The sequence below is a fragment of the Pseudopodoces humilis genome, chromosome 9 (genome assembly GCF_049639895.1).
Source record: "Pseudopodoces humilis isolate 2021_Gansu_Grassland_sample_001 chromosome 9, ASM4963989v1, whole genome shotgun sequence".
Classification (NCBI taxonomy): domain Eukaryota; kingdom Metazoa; phylum Chordata; class Aves; order Passeriformes; family Paridae; genus Pseudopodoces; species Pseudopodoces humilis.
In genome coordinates this window covers 16,536,764-16,559,282 of record NC_142208.1, presented here as the reverse complement: position 1 = coordinate 16,559,282, position 22,519 = coordinate 16,536,764, and the positions used below count along the sequence as shown (strand labels likewise).

Genomic DNA, 22,519 nt, shown 5'->3' with positions numbered 1-22,519 from the left:
TCATTCATATCTCAGACAAAATCTTTGCAATTTTCCAAAGTGCTCCTTAAGTTCTAGGGGCATCTTCATACCTGCTTCCTGCCTGCAACAGTGTCGAGAACCACGCAGCCACCACCATGTTCCTGCTTGGATGCCTTTCACTGGTCATTTAGTTGATTTTTCTACTTTAATAGTATAGTTTTGAAAGCACTTCAGGTTTTACAGAATGAAAGGTGCCATAGAAAATAAGGGGTTGTTTATTCACTATGGTGTCTTGAGAATATTTGCAAGTGAAACAGAGGCTTGAAAAAAGTGTGTTTGATTGTCACCATGCCTATAAAATAACATTATTTGGGACTAATAACATTACTCCCTGCTAACATTCTCTCAAATGTATGCAGAACCATCTCCAGTTAACCTCTGAACTATGCCTTGGAGAACAGAATGACTTTTCCACAAACCACATTATCCAGAATCGGCCTGTCAGGCCTTGGGAATGAGAAGAATGCCATCCACCTCGGTTATTACTAGACTTGTTTGCCTTTCTTTGCTGCTTTTTCCCTCCCCCTTCCCAGGTCTCCTGGCACAGGTCGTCGTGTGCGTGGAGCAAGTTTAAAATAGTGATTCGTTTGACAACTAGGCGTAGACAATTACCAGCACAGCATCTGAAGCGATAAGCGCTGTTATATTGACAGCTTGTTATTTACGTGGAGCCAAAGTGTTTGTGCTCTGAACACTGGAATTATTTGTTCTAACGTAGTGCCTGTTTTGGGACAGGTTTGCGCTCCCGTCCGGGTTTCCAGGGTTCCGCTGCCCTCTCATGGCACACGCAGCAGTGCCAGGGCTGGAGCGCCCCGGCCCGCGCCGCGTCCCGCTCGCCAGCTGCGGCGATAGCGCAGGCGAGCGGGACACAACCACAGAACCCATCAGCCTGGAGAAGTCTCTGGGACGATCGAGTCCAACCTGTGAGCCAATTCCACCCTGTCAGCTAGGCCAAGTGCCATATCGAGTCTTTCCATAAGCACCTGCAGGGAGTTACTCCGCCAGCTCCCTCAGCAGCCCGTTCCAACGGGAGCGCACGCGCGGGCCACGCCAGCCCGCCTCTGCCCCGAGCCGAGCTGGCCCCGCGCGGGCCTCGCGAGAACAGCGTCGCCACTCACGAGGCTTGGGCAGCGCGCGGTTTTTGCTGTCGCGAGGCGGGCGGTGAGGCGGCGGGCGCGGGAGCGGGGCCGTGGCGGGGCAATGCCCGCCCGCAACTCGGGCAGCAGCGGCGGCGGTGAGGGGCGGCCGCGGGGCACGGCCGGGGGAGACCGTGAGTAACCGTGAGTAACCGTGAGTAACCGTGCGCTCGTTGCAGAACCGCTGGGAACCGAGATGGGTGAACAGGCAGAGGCAACGGTGATCACGCCGGCCATGCTGAAGGAAGAGGAGCAGCTGGAGGCGGCGGGGCTGGAGCAGGAGCGGCAGATGCTGGAGAAGGTGAGGGGCGGCCCGGGGGCGGCCGGCCCAGCCCGGCGGCAGGGATCTCCGCAGGGTTTGTCAGGGTGCCTGTGGGCCGGGGCTGTGCAGCTCCTTGGGTTTCAAAACAAACATGAGGGGCTGATAAGGGCCGTGCTGTGGTGTATGAGTGCCTTTTGATCATCCACCGGGCGCCTTAATTTTTGTTTTTGTTTTAAAGGCTAGCAGTGAGCTCTTGCACTTTGGGGGAAGCCTACTGCATTTTATACGCATTGAAATTTGCAATGAGAAGACTACATCTTTGCTTTTGTCGTTCTGAGCCTAAAAATGTGAAGTATAATGCCTATAAAAGTGAGCTGATTTCAAAAAGGGTAGTAAGTTCGTACGCATTCTTTTGAATTTTTGTCTGAAACATTAAAGACAAACCTTTAATGGTTTTGTTTCTCAAAGCGTACATAACACTTCTTTCCCTCCTTGGTTAAAAAAACCTCACCAAACAAAGGAGGCTTGAATAGAGCTCTGCAGATCCTTTCCAGAATTAAACCTGGTTATGTGTTTCAGTAGCAGCTATAGTTTATGCAGAGCTGATGAAGTCTAACTGAGAAAGCCCAGCTAACAATGATCGGGTTGTGCCAGTCACTGGCTTGGTCGGCACTCCTGCTCTTCCCCACACACAGTTGTGCGGGAGCTGCCCGTGACCTGGCATTGCCAGGAGAGGCCAGCATGTGCTCAATGTTTGTTTGTTTGTGTACTCCTCGGTTTGCCCCTCTTACAGGAAATAGGCTGCTTCGGGGAAGTGGTGCATCCCCACCACAAGTGATGTAATCATTACTATGCTTCATTTCCCTCTTGCTGAGAATGTTTTCAGACGTTGATGTGAAGCACTGGTTGATACTAACCAGACTGTTTTGCAGTGAGAACATGGGAGCATGATGCTTCTACACCTGTGCTGATAGTGTGAATGTAAAGTGGTGACAAAGAGTGGCACATTTTTACCTTTTCGGTCAAAAAGGGGAAAAACCCGCTGTCATAAGGCTTGAAGGCTTGAGTCAAAAGGCATAGTGAGATGTCATTAGAGTTAAGTGCTGTTCATCTTTGAGTTTTCTTTTTTCCGCTTGAAGTTTTTGAAGTTGGTCAAGGAAACAGTTCTTCAGTTTGACCAAATAAAAATGCTGTGTTCACTCCAATAAAAAGTGAGCAATAGCAGTTTGCTGAAAAAGTAGGTTAGCTTTACTTATATTCTCTCCTGGCATTGCCATCAAGAGTTGATCTTCCTGAGCTCAGGTACTTGTCATCTGAAGGTAAAAGCCTGGACTGGGGAAAACAGAAGCAAAGGAAATCATGAGAATGCAATCTCCTCCCGCAGAGTAATTGTGGGGATAGATCTTCTCTCTTAAAAGAACAAGGTAATTGCTACCTGTTTGAAATTACTTGGAGAAAACCAAGTTTTGATTTCTGGGGGCACAGACATTCTCCACCTTTTCAGTGTCTCACAGTTTGTCCCATGATTCAGGAAATATCCCATTTCCTTGCCTATCAGCGAATTTAGTTTCAGAAGACTCCCTTGTTTTTCTGTGTCTTAACGGGCCCTTCCACTGTGTTTGTTTTGAAGGCTGCAAGTAGATAAGCATCTTGTAAAGCTCTGCATCTTGCCTCTCTGGGTTTCTTTTGGAGATGCTAATTTAAAACATTTCACTCTACAACTACTGTAGACAGGTGGGGGGGGGGTTGGTGTTTTCTTCCAGGTAACAAGCAGTAAGACAAGAGGAAACGTCCTCAATTGAGCCAGGGGAATTTTAGATAGGACATTCTTGGAACATTTTCTTACTAAAGGGGTGATCAAGCACTGATGCACTCTACCTAGAGAAGCAGGGAAGGAGGACTCAAAAAGTGTGTAGATGTTGCACTTCAGAGGCATCCTTAGTTTAGTGATTTAGTGTTAACTTGGCAGTGCTGATTAATGCTTGGACTCGATGATCTTGGGTCTTTTCCAAACTGAATGATTCTGTGACTTGTTTGGTATCTCGGTTTTGCAAGCAATGTTAGATGAATGCAGAAGGGTGAATGGTTTTTACTTTTTACGGGTGTCTTGATCCAAGTTTTAAAGAGTAATTTGCAAACTTCTAAATGCACAACCCTGACACTAACTCAGCAGCAGTTTCTTTGAAAAGCATATGTGGATTTTGTAAGCAAAGTGAGCAGAAGTTACTGTTTTCATACTGGGAGTTGACTTGACCTCTGTAAAACTGTGTGATAGTTTTGTAGCTGTCTGTATATCTTGTTCTTCATGAGAAACTAACTTGGTGTAAATGTATGTGAAGGGATATAATTAGGGAAGCTATGCTGAAATTTGCCAGGTAGGGTATTTTTCCTCACAAATTTTGCAGACTACAAATAAACTGAGATTTCATTTTGCTCTAAATCTATGAAATGGATTTGAGGTATCTTTGAGCTCTTGAATGCTATATGCTGCTATACTGGGGGTGTCTATGGTGCATACGCAGGTGAAGGCAACCCTCAGTTACTTTGATCTTATAGCACATCATAGCTATGTGTGAGTCCATACAGTCACAAATCATAGATGTATGACAGCTGGAAGGAGAAGGCTCTGTGTGGGAGGCACTTCAGAGTTAATGCTTTTAACACAAAGAATGGTTCTTCAGTATAGTCACAATTATATCTGTAAATGCTTGACATCTCTTTTTGTTGGCCAGGCTCGCACGTCTTGGGACAGGGAATCAAGTGAAATGCGCTATAAGAGGCTTCAACATCTGCTTGAGAAAAGCAACATCTATTCCAAATTCTTGTTAACCAAAATGGAACAGCAGCAGCTAGAGGTAGGTGTGTTCTTGTCTACAGTGGGGATTCTTAACATGCTGTCTGTTTGGGGTTTTTTTCCATCCAGTTTGAAGTAAAAATGTTTTTAAGATTGCATTTGTAACGTTAAAATCTACTGGAACCTACTGCACAGGAATGACATGATGCTTTACATAGTGCTCAGAATTTGTTCTGTAAACTGAAAGATTAATCAGACATGGAATAACATTAATTATAATTTAAAGTCACAGGGTAAAGTGTCACTGATGCCTTTACAGTTCTTTTGGCCTCAGTGCAAAGAAAGTAGAGTAAGTATTTCAAATAAGAACTGAAGTTTAAGGGAGCTAGAAAACATGGAGGGAGGATATAAAGTGCAAAGAACTGATAGGCAGGAAGTTGAGTAGCCTGTTTGTGTTATTAACTGAAAGCTGCAGATGGGATGTACCTTCAAGATGCTAACTTAGGCCTCCCTCAAACAAATTGGTAAATTACAGTGATCTGAGGCCATGCAGTTCCCAAACAAGAGCTTCCATAAAACAGTGTTATGTGTCTTCTTTTTATCATGGGCTTCCTGGGCTGCTGAGTTCATGCCTAGCTTTGTCTAACTGTACCTTTATGGGCAAGCTTGCAAGATTTTATGCTTGAGAGGGAAAAGCATAAAACAGCAACAAAAAAAGCATAAAACGAAAAGCATTAAAGAACACCAGCATTTTCTGAGAAAGGGTGCTGATAGACTGCAGGAACCTCCTCTCCAAAATACTTCTCTAGTTGAACTATCAGCTCAAATTCATGGTTATTGTATTGCTAGAATGTGTGTTTCAGTACTAATGCTTGCACTATCTGATAAATACCAAGGTCTTTTACTCTTTCTTCAGGATCCTTTTGCTTCCAGCAAGTAAAAATAGATTGAAAATCTTAAGTTCTTCAAGATATGAAAGCACTTCTTTGTTAAAGGCATTCTAGGCTACTTAGATTGCTGTCTGTTCTGCAGTGAATAGGTAGTATGTAGAAGTTGGATAAATAGAGAACTTACTCCAGTAGATGTAATCTTAAGGAGTTGGCAATTGGGAATATTTTTAAAATCTTTATAAATTACTGTATTTAAGTGTTTAAAGTATTTACTGACAAGCAATTTGGAGCAGTGGCACTTTCTTGTCCAAATTCTGCTTTATTGTTTTAAACTACATCAGAACAAACTTAGTGGGGTTGCAAAAACAAAGTATAGAGTACATGGAACTTGGTATTAGCAATGTAGTCTATCACTTCTGTAGTGCAGAGCACTCTTATGGGTATTATGGAAAGATAAGAATTGCATGTGTGGTTTTTATTTTATTTAGGAACAGAAGAGGAAAGAGAAGTTAGAGAAAAAGAGAGAGATGATGTTAAAATCTGCCAAGGTAAGATTAAGTGGCTACTTTATGACACTTTCTAAATAAAAGTCTGAGAAATTACAATGTTAGTTTTGATCAAGGTAAGTAAAATAAGTTTGATTGTCCAGTATTTGACTTGCAGGATCTATCTAATATACCATGTTTATTTTAACTGTAGTAGGACTGTTTGAAAGCAGTTAAAAATTGTATACCATGACAGTAATTTTTAGGGGATTGACTAGTTTTTGACTAGTTATTATTAGAGAAAATGTTTTCAATTTATCTTGTGGAGTTTTTTTGTTTTAGCAATGATTGCTTTGTTCAGCCAAAATAGTGAATAAGTAACAAAAAATAAAGAGGAAAATTTTTTTTCTGTGTTTCTGGGAACTGTTTCGTAGTAGAAATGTTTCAAGAAGCTTTCAAAGGTAATAGTTGGAGTCTGATTACATCTTTTTATCTGTCATGGTAGTTAGAGATGCATAAGATGGTGAATCTCTTCCTATGGTTATTTTCTAGGGTCAAAACTCAGTTGATGGCAAAGAGGAGAAATCGGGTAACGTATTAGGTTTTGCCTTTTTTCAGTACTGTTGGGTTTTATTTCCTCAATATTTTGTTCATTGTGTAAACCCAAATATTATCTTATAGGTGCAAAAAAGAAGAGAGGAAGAGAAGATGGAACATACAACATATCAGAAATTATGTCCAAAGAGGTATGCCCTAACAGTACATAGGTTGTCTGGATTTTTGTAGCACAACTTTTAAAGGGTGAGCCAATTTCTGTGACATCTATATTTTAGAGCACTCCATTCTCATATGTTGCTACCAGATATTAGCCATCAGTAGTCTGTGACCAAAGATCTATGTAACAAACAGTGTTGTCACAGCTATAAAGGTTTGGATACTCTTGTTTTTTGTTGGATACTCAAGTCTTTAGGGGGGCAAGCTGTGAAGAGTGTACATTGCCAATTACATTTTCAGCTACCCTTTGTAATTGAGATGTATTACCTGGTGTGTGGTCTTGTTTTAGAGTCACTTGTATGATTAGTGATATTGTATGGAAATCTTTTTAAAGTATATCCAGACTGAAAGACAAATGAAGAGATTACATGAAATACAAATTACAGTAGCCTTTAAGGTTGAAAAGCACATAAGCATGTTTTTTTTCCTCGTTTGTTTCCAGGAAATATTATCAGTGGCGAAAAAAAGTAAAGTGGAAAATCAGGTATGTTGACACATATTATTACAGTTTAAGAGTGCTAAGCCCAAAGGGAAGGAGGGCTTTCTATACTTTGTAGTGTATCTCTAAACTTTACTTTCTGTAAACAGTTATTTATTATTATATAGAAATGTTATGTAGTAATATATAAAAATAATAGATATAATTTTTATATATAAATAATCATTTCTTATTTATTATTTACGAGTTATTGAAGTTCTGAATTAATGTTTAGAAAGGTCATATAAATGAATGCACTTAAATACTTATTTCAGAAATCCAATTTTTAAATTACTTTTTTTTAAAAACTGAGTTTGAAGGTGTTTATAGATTGCTAGTAGCTTCAGAAATAAAGGAAATAGGAATTTATTAAAAAACGTTTGTATTGGTGTTTAAGACCTTAAGGCAGTAATTTTTAAGCAGTCAAATGTGGAGATAACAGGTGTACTTTTTTGCTTCTGTAGTTCAAGAGCTGCATGCACAGTGTGAATTGCTTCCTAACATTAAAACAGCTCACAGAAAAGAAAGCCCTTCTGCTTACAGAAGGGAAATAGCTACATTGAATGCCAGCCTCTCTGAGGAAGGTTTTAAGTCTATTTACTTTTATGGGTAGAAAATTATTAGCCAAATAGCTTCAATAGCTGTCACTGCCCTTGAATTCTAAAGAAAAGAATCTATAAAGTCTACTCTTGAGTTGACAGTTAACTCAGAAGAAGTCTCTGTCAGAGACTGAATACTTCACTGCACATTAAGGCTGTTGTAAATTGGGAAGAGGTATGTCTTAGCAGGCTTTGATCTGCATTCCACTTGTGACACGTTCCTTGATTTTCCTTCTTCAGGATGAAAGCTCTACTGACAACCTGCATCCAGAAGACCTGCAGAAAAATGGAGACTCAAATAGTGTCATTAAGGATAGATTGTGTCAAGCTGTACGACACAGTGCCAAGCAATTTCTTGATCCAGTGCGAAAATTTAATGGGCAACCAGTGCCTTTTCAGCAGCCAAAGATTTTTACTGGTGGTGTAATGAGGTGGTACCAAGTGGAAGGCATGGAGTGGCTAAGGGTATGGATGCAATTGAATTTGATCAGAATCGCTGCTGATTAAAAACAGGCTTGAAGGGGAAGAGACATTAGAAGTCTGTGATCATAGCTGATATGGGGAAGGTGAACAGGAGAGATTATTTTTGATCTTTCATGGTACAAGAATCTGGTGTTATGAGAAAGTCGTCAAACAGTAAATGTTTCGGTGTGGGAAGTATATTGATGTTTCTAAGCCTTTCTTTAGACTTTCTGACTGATGTTCTCCATCTTCCCTTTTTCCATCTATTTTCTTGTTCAACTCAACCTCTCCTTACAAGAGGTTGTGAAAGCAGGAGGACTGTGCATCCTACTGAGAGACAGTCTTATTTTTCTTTCTCCAGGGCTTCAATACCTAGCCCAAAGGCCTGTTACCTTTGTAGGCTTGACACAGATGAATTTTCATTCTCTGTTTCTTGGAGTCTTAACTAGCAATATTAACACACTATGTTAAAAATGTTATGTCTTTAGCCTCTGAAATAAGAAATGATAGGAACTTGCCATCAAAATTACCCACATACACTTCTAGCTTCTACCTGTTTCAGCACGCAAGCCAAATTAAAAAATTCATAAGAGTCAAAACTAATTCCAATTCTGCTACTGATCTCATATTTCTATTAGATTTTTCCTTTCTGTTTTTCCTCCCTACAAGCACAGTCTGTTTCAACAGGCTTAGACTCACCCCTCAAGTAAGTGCCACTAAACCTGCTCACTTGCTTCTGTTACTGGAAAGTGCCTAGTGAAGACAGGCCTAGGTAAAACCAGCTTCCTTAGTTGGGCCCTCTGTTATAATAACCTTTTTATGTATCCTTATTGAATAGTAGAGAGTGGCCAAAGAGCACTTCTGTGTCTTTCTGTTCTTTTGAGAGGTTTCTCTGTTATTTGTCACAGTAGGAAGTATCTGCACAAAGAATTGGCTGGAGCAGGTGTCTGTGTTGGCCAGGAAGTTCACCTTTTTTTTTCTCATGGTGAGGTAGCTACAGGAGCAACATGCCTACAGTAGCTCTTTGATTAGATAATACTGAAATGTCACCACAGTCATTTGGTCTTTTGGAGAGCAGAGCTAAGCAAAGTTTTGGAGCTGGGATGAGTAAAACCTTGGGTAATACGATCTGTACTTGCAGTTTAAGTTCCTTCTGATGCAGCACTAAGTTCCTTTGATACTGTGCTGTTTTTTGTGCCCTAGTCAGGCACTTAGTTGGCTACGGATGCATACATCTACATGAGAATATCCGGCATTTACAAGATGCTTCCATTTATTTTTATAATAGAATCATCTTTATCTGTAATATAAAATGGGCCTAGTAGAGAGTTTCCACAAGTGTTACATTCCTAAAGATTTTTCCAAATGTGTGATTATTATTTTGCATTTACATTTTTTTCTTTCTTTCCTTTTTTTTTAATATGCAGATGCTTTGGGAAAATGGTATTAATGGCATTTTAGCTGATGAAATGGGGCTGGGGAAGACAATCCAGTGTATTGCAACAATAGCACTGATGGTGGAGCGAGGGGTCCCTGGTCCATTCTTAGTATGTGGTCCTTTGTCTACTCTTCCAAATTGGATGTCTGAATTCAAGAGATTTACTCCAGAGGTAAAAGAAATGAAGACTTTTCTTCTTTAGGTTTAAAAGCACAAAATGTTTAATTTCTATTCTAATTATTTGCCTTGAAACTTTATATAGAACATAATTTTAACTGTAGTTATTTGTGTGATTACTACAAATTGTGCCATGATTTGCTGTGTATTTACAGCCTTCTTGTAAGAGATCTCAGTATTTCTACTGTCTCCCCATTAGCTTAAAATGGGCATTGTAGTCCTGACTTGTAACCTCTTTTTTCACAGATTCCTCTAATGCTCTATCATGGAGCTCAGCAGGAGCGTCGTAAACTGGTTCATAAAATTCACAGAAGACAAGGATCACTGCAAATCTATCCTGTGGTCATTACTTCCTTTGAAATAGCAATGCGAGACAGAAATGCCCTGCAGGTACACAAGTTCTCTTAGCCCAAGGACTGTGTTGTGCCTCAGTACTGATAGCAGTGCTTTTGAACATGGTAAAAAAACCCCACATGCTGCCTGCACAGTAAGTTTCATGCAGTAGCATGTATATTGGCTTTCACTTGTTTCCTTGGTAGTAGTAGCTCTGCATTTTAATGTTTAAGTTCTTTCAACACCATTATTCTAAAAGCAGATAGTTAGAGCATACTTGGTCTTTCTGTTACCTTCCTGTAGATGATGGTTAAGGATGTTTAGAGTGAAAGCTATACTTAGTGTATAAATATTGTGGTTAACATCACAATGGTTGTTTCAGCAAGATGAACTTCTTGTGGAAGTTTTGTTTTCTAATAAAAGCTTTCTAAAAGGCAGTCACCATGAAGCAGATGTGTGGCATTAACTGTTTGGGCTTAGCTCTATTAGTCTGGCAAAGTGAAAATCAATAAATAGAACTTTTGTAACAGGCACTCGGTATCAAACAGTCTTACTAGTGCTTCTTAATTAATCTGACACCTGTTTTGATGGTATTAAGCTAAAATTTACTGAAATCCTTTATTTTCATAGAGCTGCTACTGGAAATACCTGATAGTAGATGAAGGTCACAGGATTAAAAATATGAACTGCCGCCTTATCAGAGAATTGAAACGATTTAATGCAGACAATAAGCTCCTGTTGACTGGCACTCCCCTGCAAAACAACTTGGCAGAGCTTTGGTCACTGCTTAACTTCCTGTTGCCAGATGTGTTTGATGATTTGAAAAGGTAGGTTGCAATGTGATGGTAGAAACTTTTTGTTTGTTCTGTTTGAGTATTATTATAACTCTTTCATAATTGAACTTATCATGTGAAGAGCTGTTTTATGGCCTGGTTGTAATTCAGTATGATAATTTGGTGGCAAAGGCTTTGAAATGTGTATTGTCTCATACTTAGTTGTTTCAGAAAGGAAGGAATTAATTCTCATCTCCCTGGATACTGGAAGCTCAGCTGTGAGCTAAGACATGAACATTTGCCATGAGAAATGTTTTATCACGAATGCCTGGTGCTGCTTCTTGATTCTCAAGGATGCTGGATGAAGCTGTGTGAGGCTGGCAGGCACAGGACCCATACATACTTTTCTGCAGCATTAGGTGGTCAGGTGGCATTTCCAAAACAGTGTTTAGACTAATTTTTGGAAAAAGCTATAACCTAGGTGGAATATAATATATGATAATAAATATTCCAAGTTGTACAAGTACTTTTACAAATCACATAAAACCTCAGGCTTCTGAATTGACAGGTATATTTCAGAAATTCCTCCTGTACACCTTCTGTTCGTGGTGATGGATGTGCATGCTTTATTTTCTTTTAATCACAGGAAAAAGAAGAATAGTTACTGAAATAATGAAGAGTAATAGCTATTAAGTAAGCTATTTTTTTTCCTTGCTTTGTTTTTACAGCTTTGAATCCTGGTTTGATATTACCAGCATTACAGAAACTGCTGAAGATATTATTGCTAAAGAAAGGGAGCAAAACATCCTGCATATGCTGCATCAGGTTTTCATTTATCCTTCATTTTGTATTTTTTATGATATAGTTGTAACATTGATTATTCGTGCCATGAAGTGTGTCAAAATCTTGTTTGTGATGCTGAATTCTGGTCTGAGGATTTTATTATGACACTTCTGGATTTAGACTTGTGGGGTATTTTTTCAATCTTTGCAGCACTTAGAGATGCTAAAGTAACAATATATCTCTTTGATAGCCACTTGGAACTGAATTTAGTCTAGTCAAACTTAATTGTAGCTACAGACATCCATTCATCAAAATATTTAATCAGTGTATTTATTTTGTTAAAAGATAACTTTGAGGGAACTTATGTAACTTTTAAGTGTTGAGCAGAACCCTTTTTGACATAGTTTTTTTTTTGTTACGTAATATGGCTGTCTTCAAATTTACACTTAAAGCTCTTTTTTTAAGAGAGTGTGTGAAGTAAATGCTTACAGACTATCATTCTTCCATTATAAGCTACTGGTGAGGGATCTAAACTGCATCTTCCATGTATAATTGTTGATGACAATTTTTTATTTTGGTTAAAGGTTTTGTGTGTACTCAGAATTGAATTAAGAATTGATTTAAGAAGTACAACAAACAAAATGATCAGTTTTGTAATAAGATTATTTGTAAGAATTTGTAGGAAAGGTCTGTAACGTAGTTAGTACTGCACTCCTACTAAGCACTTCAGAATTTTAAAAATGTCGATGGGTGTGTTGTTTCAGCACATCTTAGAACCAGTATGTGCATGAAAATGTTGAGTAGGCATGCATATTAAAAAACTAAATATATGTGCAAGTTAACTCTCTTTCTTTAAATTGGCAAAGTAACATTACGTAGTAGGCTTGCTTCTGTGTTGTTGTCCTGTTTTCTTTTTTTAAGCTGTGTTGGCAGCTTTAAGTAATTGTAGCATCTGCTCACCATTTCAGATTCTGACACCTTTCTTACTGAGAAGGCTGAAATCAGACGTTGCTCTTGAGGTTCCTCCTAAACGAGAAGTTGTGGTATATGCACCACTGGCAAAAAAGCAGGAAACTTTCTATACTGCCATTGTCAATCGCACCATTAGGAAGCTGCTTGGAAATAATGAGGTATCTATTGATAAGGACGTTAGAAATGTGCTTGCTTTTAATTGTTTGTATGGAAAACCATATTGGTACTGCTTCATTACTGTTGTAACTAAACCTGCTTTTATTCTTAAATTTTTAGTCTTATCTATTTGTTACCTATTTCAGTGGCAGTTACTGTGATAGGCCTGTGGCACAGAACTGAAACAATATAAGTGTAAACGTGTTCTTGATTACTTGCAGCGTGGGAGGGAAAAAACACTGTTTTCAGAGTTGACAGTTTCAGCTTAGAACTGGTAAGGTATGAATGTAGCTTTTTTAAATCAAACAGAAAATTTCAAAATATACAGTTGCAGACTTTTACAATTTGGCTGCATATTCTACATAGCCAAAATTTACGCTGCTGACTCTAAATAAGTGTTGCATGGTGCACATCACTGAGGCCTCTTTTCAGTTTTGAGAATTTGTGGGTTCAGACCTTTGATTCTGAAGCTGGCTGCTGTTGATGGCAATGTTCTCATTCCCCAGGAAGAAGTAGTTGAATTGAGCTCTACAGGCCGACCAAAACGCCGTAGTCGGAAAGTGGTTGATTATTGTGAAGAACATAATTGTTCACCTGATGACTTGGAAAAATTAATCAGCAAAATGCAAGAGGAAGTAGAACAAGAGAGGTGCCTGTCTTGAAAGATTTTTGTTTTTCCCTGTAGTGTCTATCTCCCTCTGAATTTGCTTCCAGAGCTTTGTTAATTGAAATTGATCAGGAGGAATGGCATTTAGTTATTTACTATCCTTGTAGCTTTATGGTTTGTTTCTTTGATGTTACTTGGTATTCACTGAGCCTTGATAGCAATGATTATTGTACCATGACTCACTGGCTCGTTAGTGTTACAGTTAACTTCAGGACACTGTTGTGGTTTAACCCCAAGCAGCAGCCAAGCACCACACAGCTGCTCACTCAGAGCTCCATCAGTGGTGTTGGGAAGAGAATCAGAAGGGTAAAAGCTGGAAAACCTGTGGTTTGTGATAAAGACAGTTTTATAGGGAAGGCAAAAACTGCATATGAAGCAAAGCAAAACAAGGAATTAATTCACTGCTTCCCATGGGCAGGCAGGTGTTCAGCAATCAGCAGGAGAGCAGGGGCCCCATCACACATAACAGTTGCTTGGAAAGACAAAACACCATCACTCCAAATGTCCTCCACTTCATCCTTCTGTTGGTGGCTCTAAATTGGTTGAAAGTCCCTTGGGCATAAGGAAAATCTTCAAGTTGAAAAGTGCTTGTCTTGCTAGATTTTTATTCTAGTCCAGTGTAGCCTGTGAGAACAGACAATTAAATCTATGCGTTAGATTTATGGTATGCATGGATCATATGGTATCATGGATGTTGGAGACAGTACTTAGGCTCTAGTTTATGTAGAAGAGCTAAATAGCTGTATTCATAGTGATTCCTGCAATGTGGCCAAATTGGGGTAGGCAGAGAGCTGATTCTGGAACATCTTAGGTATTGCTCCCCAGGAAGTATGACCATGTGGTCTGGTGAGGGCTTGTTTCTGTTCCCTTTTCTGCTGGGTGACTTGTACAAGTACAGTTCTGCTACTTATTACTACTGACTGCTCTTTTATATTTTACATCAGTAATGGCAAACAGTTATGCCTTCATTGCCAAGTGTGGCACTCTAAAATAAAGTTTTGTCTGGTAATAGCTTTACAAACTCTAAGGGATTTTGAGGACATCACACGTCACAGCATGTGATTCCATTGCTTGATTTTGTTGTAGGGTTTTTTTTCTCTGAAATATTTGTAGTATAAAAAGGGGACACTTTCATTACTGATGAGATGTTGTATCTTTTCAAGGCCAGTGGTAGACATGAGCATTCCCATGGATTCTGAGGTGAACCTTAAACTGCAGAATATTATGATGTTATTGAGGAAATGTTGTAATCACCCCTATCTTATTGAGTATCCTTTGGATCCTGCGACACAACAATTCAAGGTACACATTTTAAAAGCATTAGAGAAAATTTATTCCAGGCATTAAAAAGCAACCGACTGGGAGCTGATGGCAGTAAAGAATGACCTTTTCCATGTGTTTAGCATACACCTCCTATTGAATTCCAGCAGTATACAGAATCATTATGTGAAGTTTCCTGCAGCAGCAGTTGCAGGGACCTGTTCAGCTGCTGTGCGCATTCAGCCTTTGCACAGTGGTGCCGTGGTGCTCCTCATTGTGACAGTGCTCTTCCACTGGTGGAGAGTTACTCATTCAAAGAGTCACTGGCTTCCATTGACTCCAGGTGCTTTAGGGGCTGCCTCAAGGTCTCCACCAACCTTGGTGCACTGTTCATGAAGTAAATTGTACATGCTGCAGGAGGTGCAATGGTAACATTTAAGTGTGAGTCGTTGAAGAACTGAACCAAGTACAACAGAGTCATCTGCTCAGAGAATACAGCATCCTTCCTCCAAAGGGAAAAAAATCCAAGTTATATCACAAAGACCAGCTGGTAGTTTAATCTACACAAAGCAGATGGAAATACAGGAAAGTATGAAATAATTTGAATTGAAAGAATCTTGAAGAACTGGAAGTTGTTTGCACATTCTAAACATAGATGTAGATTTGTAGGTATGTGTAGTCATGTTTCCTATTTGGCAAGTGATAACAGAGCCTGCTGTACTCCAGAGTATGCTGTTGAGGCATATTACTGTAAAGTCAGTGCATAGAAAACAGATTCCCCAGTCAGGGAGGTGAGAGAAAATTAATGTGTAGAAAACTGAGATTGTTTAACAGCTGACACCACCCACAGGAGTTAGTGCTTGCCCAGGAAAATGTATTCATAATTACCACAGTGGCTACTGTATGTTTCAGAACTTAGAAGTTTCTATATCACTGCTCCTAGCCCATGGTGTGAATTAGATCTAACAAGCTCTCTTGAAAAGAGGTTTAAGGCAGCAGTGTGAAAACTTGCTGTAAACTTACTGTTTGGCTGATGTGTTAATGACTTGTTCAGTGGTGCCTCTCTGTGTCCAGTAGGTGGAAGCCTTGTGCCTTAATTGCAAGCTGAGAAAGAAACAGCAGCATTATTCCATGAGGAAAAATTAAAAGCATGAGGGTTTTCCTTCCAGAAATGGGGTGAAAACTAATTAGTTTAAAAAAATAATTATTTGGGCGTATGAAATGGTGGGGTCTGATTTAGTTTCATTATGATTTAAGTGATTCAATGTTGTTTGCTAAAATTAACATTACTTCCAATATTATGGCTTTTAGTTAAGAAAGCAGTGCACACTTGTTTCAGTGAGATTTCAGATGGTTTTTGTTGATGTTTCTGAGTTGGGGAAGCCATTGGTCTCCTTCCGTCCTAATATATGATCCCCTCTTTCCTGTTCCAAGGTTGATGAAGATCTAGTAAAGAATTCAGGCAAGTTTCTACTCTTGGACCGAATGCTTCCAGAACTTAAAAAGAGAGGACATAAGGTAACACTGAAGATTATTGGAGGGATGAGATACAGTCATGTTCTTATGAAAAAAAATGTTATTAAGGAGTTTTTCTGGTTTTGTAGGTCTTGTTATTTTCACAAATGACTATGATGCTTGACATTTTGATGGATTACTGTTACCTGAGAAACTTCAAATTCAGTCGATTGGATGGCTCTATGTCCTACTCTGAGAGAGAAGAAAATGTAAGTAGATGGACATGCCATGTGAGCACTCCAGCAAATTCTGCTTTTGCTGTGACACTGGGGTATGATTTTGCACAGCACTTTGCCTTTAATAAGCAAAACACCTCTATGCTGAAAACTGTCTTCTGCCTTAGTATCTGCGGCTCAGAAATACTGAAGCAGTAAAGTGTGGTGCTGCCTATTACTTGAGGTATGCCTAAAATGCAGTGCTTCTTAAAATCTCTGACAGCTTGTGTTATATTTTCTGTGTTCATATTTTTAAACAGGTATCTCAAAATAAAACATTAGCCATGTTTTGTTTGGTCCATCTACTTTTTTTAATAGATTAAATCTCTTCCAGATGCATCAATTTAATGTTGACCCTGAAGTCTTCCTGTTCTTAGTGAGTACAAGAGCTGGAGGCCTGGGCATTAACTTAACTGCAGCAGACACAGTTATCATATATGACAGTGACTGGGTATGTTGACAGATTGTTAACCTAGTGATATGTGTCAAAAAATGCTTTTTCTTGCTGCTTTTGATAATAATTTACAAACCTATTATGGTATACACCAATCCTGTAACTTTAATGGATTGTTACATGAAGGTAATAGTAGCATGTGCAAACATTTTTTGTGAAAATATTGTGTGTGAAATAATACAGCCTCATTTGAAAAGTCCTGGGTTACTGAATACAGCATTAGAGTTGATTTCTGAGTTTGCCCCCAAGTTACCAAAAGCAGGATTTTTTTTTGTGTTGTCAATATATTTCCTTCTTTTTATTACTTACATTTGAGTGTAGCTGGACCTTTTATGGGTTCCCTGTTTACAACAGCTGCCATGTTAGTACCAGCTCCATTAATTTCCTCTGTGACATGCCACATGTATTTTAGCTAGCTAGGATTCTGGTGCTCCTTTAAGTGTAGAGGCTGGGAAAAAGAGAGGTGTGGAAGGAAATGACTGAGAACCCTCCACATTTTCACTTTATTTTAGTAGACAGTGCTGCTGTTTTCAACTTTAGAAATGGCTGAAAACCTTTAAAATACTTTTCCTTTTCCTCCAACAAATAAACCCAACGCAAGCCTACAAGCAAAATGATCACCTGAATCTGTCATATTAGCCATGTCCATCTGTAGAAAACCTGCAGCATATGGTGCAGAAGCAGTCCAGGCTGTTTGGGTTTCTCTGCCTGTGCAGCTACAGCAGCAGAGCTTGCCATGGATAAGCTTAAGAGTCAAGAGGGGTAGAGTTCTGTTATACCACGTCTCTTCTGCTTCTGCACAGACTCTGAGCTCCCCATTAAAAATGCTACATCTGCGCTATGTCCTTCAAAAAAAGGATAATGGCATAACTAAATTGTTACTGATTTATTTCTTTATCTGCTCAGAACCCCCAGTCAGACTTACAGGCCCAAGACAGGTGTCACAGAATTGGTCAGACAAAGCCAGTAGTTGTTTATCGTCTTGTGACAGCAAATACTATTGACCAGAAGATTGTGGAGAGAGCTGCTGCCAAGAGGAAGCTGGAGAAGCTGATTATCCATAAAAGTTAGTATCTTTCTCTTAGGACTTCATGTCAGCATGTGTTGCTTCTTTAAATCTCAAGCTGTAACAAATTTCAGTATCCTGTTTGCCTCTTTCCAGTGTGTTATAACCACAGAAGTCCAGTCCTGTTTGAAAAGCTGGCCATTGCTAAATGGAGCAATAGTCCTTGGGTTTATGCACAGAACAATGGTGATTCTTGTGGTGTTTTTGATTATATGGCTTGTCATACTCAAAAGTTCTTAGAGTGTGATTGCTTTGAAGCATCCCTTTCAGGGATGAGTTTTTCTTGTACAGATCCAATAGGAATACTGCTTTGCTTCTATAGCTAATTCTGTTGGTGACATTTGGACTGTAGCTCCTTATATATAGCAATTTCCAAACAGAACTGCAATTCTTATAACTTGGCTTCTGAACAATAGCTAGTTTTATATTAAACTTCTGAGGAGATTAGAAACTTTTCATTGTTCTTGTATACTCATATTGAGGGGGAAAAAAGCCTTTTCGTGAGGGCATAAAGTGGCAAAGAGGCCACACCTCTGTCTACAGCACAGTCAAGCCTAAGCTGTGGTTTGCGCCTGGTTCTGAATGTTGTTAGCTAATCGTTAATTATATTTATTTATATAATAAGTATTTAATTATTTTATTCTAGCATTAGCCTTTTTCTTTGTAATGTTTTTGCACTGCTGTCTTGGTGTGACTGCCAGGGCTGTTTCTTCATAGGCATGTTATTGACCAGTATACTTTCTTGGTTTGGTTTGGTTTGGTTTGGTTTTCTTAGTGATTTGGTAATGGTCCAAACTGAAGTTAAAACCCAAAGCAGTGAGATGAGCACAGAATGGGCTCTAATAGATGACTACTATGCACTAAGGCAGCACTGGAGACTGAGACTACTTGTACTGGGAGGAAGCTAAGTGTCAATGCCTTCAGTTTTGCACTAAGTTCAATATTTATCTTGGCATCTGTTGGTGTATTAAATGTATATCTTGCACCTTAGGTAGGGGTGTCACTTCAGGAACCTTTGGATTTATTGTGTAAATGTAAAGCTGATGTTATGGATCCTGTTACTGTGAATATCTGAAGCGTGTTGGAACTTTGGAGAAGTAAACGAGGAAGGAGTATCACAAAACTAACCATGTAGGGTATATACAGTACAAATACTAGAATTTAAGAACTGGAATTTGTTACAACAGTGATTTTTTTGGCTTTCCATCTTGTGCTTCTGTTACATTGAAGAAAGTTGCTTAGGAAGCTGTATTTTTCTTGTATCACTATTATGGCAACTTGAGACCTGCACAGCACTAATTTAATACCATATTTAGTTTTAGTTTGTGAAACTCTGAAAGCTAAAAGGGAGAGACAGCATCACTAATAATGCATGAAGGGACCTGGAAACGTGTGTCACCGCTGTAGATGTTAATGGGGGAGAGAATCCTATAGCTCAGACTGCTCTGAAACTTGAATCTGATTTGCACTTCGCAGAAAAACTCAAGAGTTCTTGAAGGGAGATGGGAAAGGATGTAGGGAGGATTTCTGAAACCAAGATACAGGAAGATCAGTGTGATGAAAGAAATCAGTGAAGACACATATTAATAAAATGGGTGCATATGTTGATAAAAACTGAGGAAATTTGGCACAGAACAGCAAGTCTTGCCAGTCTCCTTGAAATGTGTAAGACTGAGCTTGACTTCATCCATGCTCAGCTTTGATTAAGTAATAATCTTGTGTAATACTATTTACAGCTGGACTGACATCCAGATTTGCTGTAAATAAGTGCTAGTATAGTCTCAAAAAAGCAGCCTGTGTCAGGGGTACTATTTTGTCATGTCTGTCTATTTCATTAAACTGAGGCTGTTCTCTCTGCAGACCACATCTTTCACATTTTTCTTGTCTTGTGGTTAATACTACTTACTTTGTTTTAACCAGCTTGCAATACAAAGGGAACAAACTTCAGCATCCACCATCTAACTTTATTTACAATGCTTTTACTGTAAGTAGAACTAATGGCTTTTGTGCTCTGTGTGCATGTGGGCATGTTGAATTGGTATTTCAATCAGTTCTTCTGCACACTACATATATAGATCTACATACATGCACATTATAGAAAGTGAAAGGCTTGCATGCAAACCTTCATGTGCCTCTGAGTCTGTCTCTCTTAGTGTAAGGTGTGTTTATCCGAGGGCTAAAACAATGAAACCTAGCATTAGTTTTGATATTCAGCAGTAATTTGTTCCAGTCTCTGTGTGCTTTCTTAAAATTTATTCTTTCTACAGATCAGTTTAAAGGTGGAAAATCTGGTCTAGCACAGTCAAAAAGCTGCCTGGACCCTCAGGAATTAATAGAATTACTGAAATCCAGAGACTATGAGAGGTATGCAGATTTCATATTTTCTTGGACCATGAGTTTGTAACTTGCAAGCAGCTGTCAAATGCTCTCTTGTCTTATGAAATAGTATGTGGATCTTTATAGAGGAAAGAATGTCCTAGGGATTCTGCTACACGGGAAAACTAACTTCAATGCAATACGAGCATGCTTTTGTCTGTATTGAGAGGTTATTTGTTCTTTAACAGGGAGATTAAAGGATCTAAAGAGAAAGTAATCAGTGATAAAGATCTAGAGTTACTTTTGGATAGAAGTGATCTTATTGGTAAGTCTGAGTTTTCATGTTTTCTTTATTCTGTTCAACAGTAAATTCATACTTTGTAAGAGTCTTTGTATGTAGAAAGCTGCCACAGCTTCATTTCCCTACAGCTGTGTTATCTGTTTGACAAAGGACCCTTTGGTCCCTTTGTTGACATTTTCAATATCTTTTGCTGGAGAAGAAATAACAGAACTTAGACAAAAGTATTCCAGAAAACCACATTCAGGCATCCTGTGCCCTGAGCATACTGTGAATGACAAGCATAGATTAGGAGGTGTTCTGCAAAGCAGCTTTCAGAGAGAGTTGCTGTAATTGATCAAAATAAAAATTTTTCTCAGGAAAGATATTTTCCAGAAAACTTAAAAGCATACTTTGATACTGTCATAATTCAAAATACATTTATCTAACATTGTCTAACATTTTTTGGGGAAATAATTCAAGTCTAGCATTTGGAAGAAAGAAATCAAGCTTGTCAGAGTTCCCATGGTTTGTCAGTGGATCAACTATTTAGCAAACCCCAATCAAACCAGAACTCTTTTTTGAGGTTGTCTGCAAATTCTAGTGCTTGATCAGACCAAGATGTTATTGAAAAAAGCCCTTAACTTTCCAGAGAGGAAAAAATCTTGTCCAGTTCATAGATCTAGAATGCTTTTTTATGTTAAATAGATTTAGAATGCCTTGCTTCCCTTAGCATCTTTAGCAAAACAAGACTCCAAGCATAGATACAGGAAAAGAAACTCCAGTCAGTACAGAATTAAGAAGTAAAAATTTTAGCCTTAAATAAGTATGCTGTGTGTAGTTTGTGAAAAATGAATTTGCCTTGTGAAACTTTTCCTATATTTTAGATAACTTAGGACAAAAATAATTAAGGCATTGTTCTATAAAACTGCTTATTTCAGTTAACTGACTGATAATAGAGAAAATTATTCCTGATGAATGGGTAATAAGGCCTATATCTTTACAACTTCAGGCTGTGGAACAATCTGATTTCTCTTTCCAAGTTGAAAAAGGTGCTGTTTATCTTGTGCTATTAGTGTGCAACATATTTATTGTGGTTGCTCTTCTTTTCCTTTGCTGTGCTAATCAAAATTAATATAACAAAGTTGTCAAAAAAAGTTAGATACTAGTCTGGCATCATATACTGAATATTTGCTGTAGCTAACTGCAGTTAGTGCTTTAGAAACCAAAATGCCAGCTCCCACCCTGGTAAGCCATAATTATTTATAGAAATATAATACTTTTTCATTAGCTTAATATTCACTGGAAGGGCAACAAAGTGATTTCAATTGCCAGGAAAACAAAGTCTCAGGTCTTTGAATTTTTGGAAAGAATATTACTTACTAGAGCTGTAACTTTTTATTTCTCCTGGTAATTTCACTAAATAGGTTTTCTGGGTATTTTTTTTCAGGAAAATGAGACTAGTTCAGGTAGCTTTTAAAACTGCTTTTCTTCATTCACATTTAGCCAGAGACACTGGAATTTTTTTCTAAAAACGTACAGCTGAAAAATATTTTCAAGCACAAACTTCTAGTAGCCAGCTGTTTGAAGCAATATGGTGAACGAAGGAGCAATATGGTTTTATCAGCGTGATAAGTCTGCAAAATGTTTTTTTCAACTTGTTTTTCAAATCTCTTTTCTACTACACCTGTTATTGTTGACCTTTGATTTGTTTAAATCTTAGATCAAATGAAGACCTCTGAAAAAATGAAAAAGGAAAAAATGGGTGTCTTCAAAGTCCTAGAAGAGTCATCAGAGTCCAATGCAGAATGTGTGTTTTAATGAGCAAATGTGGCCTCTAAGTAGTTTTTCAGATCTTTCAGAGATGTCACTTGCGCTTACTGGTCCTTGATGCTGACTTTCCTTAAGGCCTTGTTCAAATCCCTTGTGTTCTTCCAGTGAATTTTAACATGTTCTAGAGTGTAATGCAGGTGAATAGTTGTAGCTTTAGTAGGCTTTCATAAAGAAGTAAGGAAATGAGCATGTTTCACATTTGCAGCTAGTTCTTGTGCTCAGTGGTATAAACTGGCAAATTTGTTTAAAAAATCTTCCTGTGGAAGTCCTAAACCCGTTTTTTGGTTGTTTTTTAAAGTATGGTGTCAATTATAGTTTTATCTGGGGGAGAACGTGCGCCTTTGTTAAAGCCATTTGTGTAGCTTCTGTTTTTAATTTTTGCA

The 22,519-nt window shown here is 38.7% G+C and overlaps 1 protein-coding gene across 2 annotated transcripts; it reads left to right on the top strand.

The window, feature by feature from the left end:
- Window positions 1–1,087: 1,087 nt before the first annotated feature.
- On the top strand, window positions 1,088–22,519 carry HELLS (helicase, lymphoid specific). Of its 2 annotated transcripts, none has more exons than XM_014250510.2 (22): window positions 1,088–1,182; window positions 1,337–1,458; window positions 4,152–4,274; window positions 5,592–5,651; window positions 6,141–6,177; window positions 6,270–6,334; window positions 6,805–6,846; window positions 7,680–7,904; window positions 9,329–9,511; window positions 9,763–9,906; window positions 10,480–10,676; window positions 11,351–11,447; window positions 12,374–12,535; window positions 13,040–13,182; window positions 14,364–14,502; window positions 15,895–15,978; window positions 16,065–16,184; window positions 16,525–16,641; window positions 17,551–17,710; window positions 19,978–20,074; window positions 20,275–20,351; window positions 22,027–22,519. In XM_014250510.2, exons 2-22 carry the CDS (start codon window positions 1,354–1,356, stop codon window positions 22,122–22,124), a joined length of 2,475 nt encoding a protein of 824 aa, XP_014105985.1. In that variant the 5' UTR covers window positions 1,088–1,182; window positions 1,337–1,353; the 3' UTR covers window positions 22,125–22,519. The 2 variants fall into 2 exon arrangements, with proteins under 2 accessions (XP_014105985.1, XP_005520592.1); XM_005520535.3 differs by having other exon boundaries at window positions 1,181–1,255.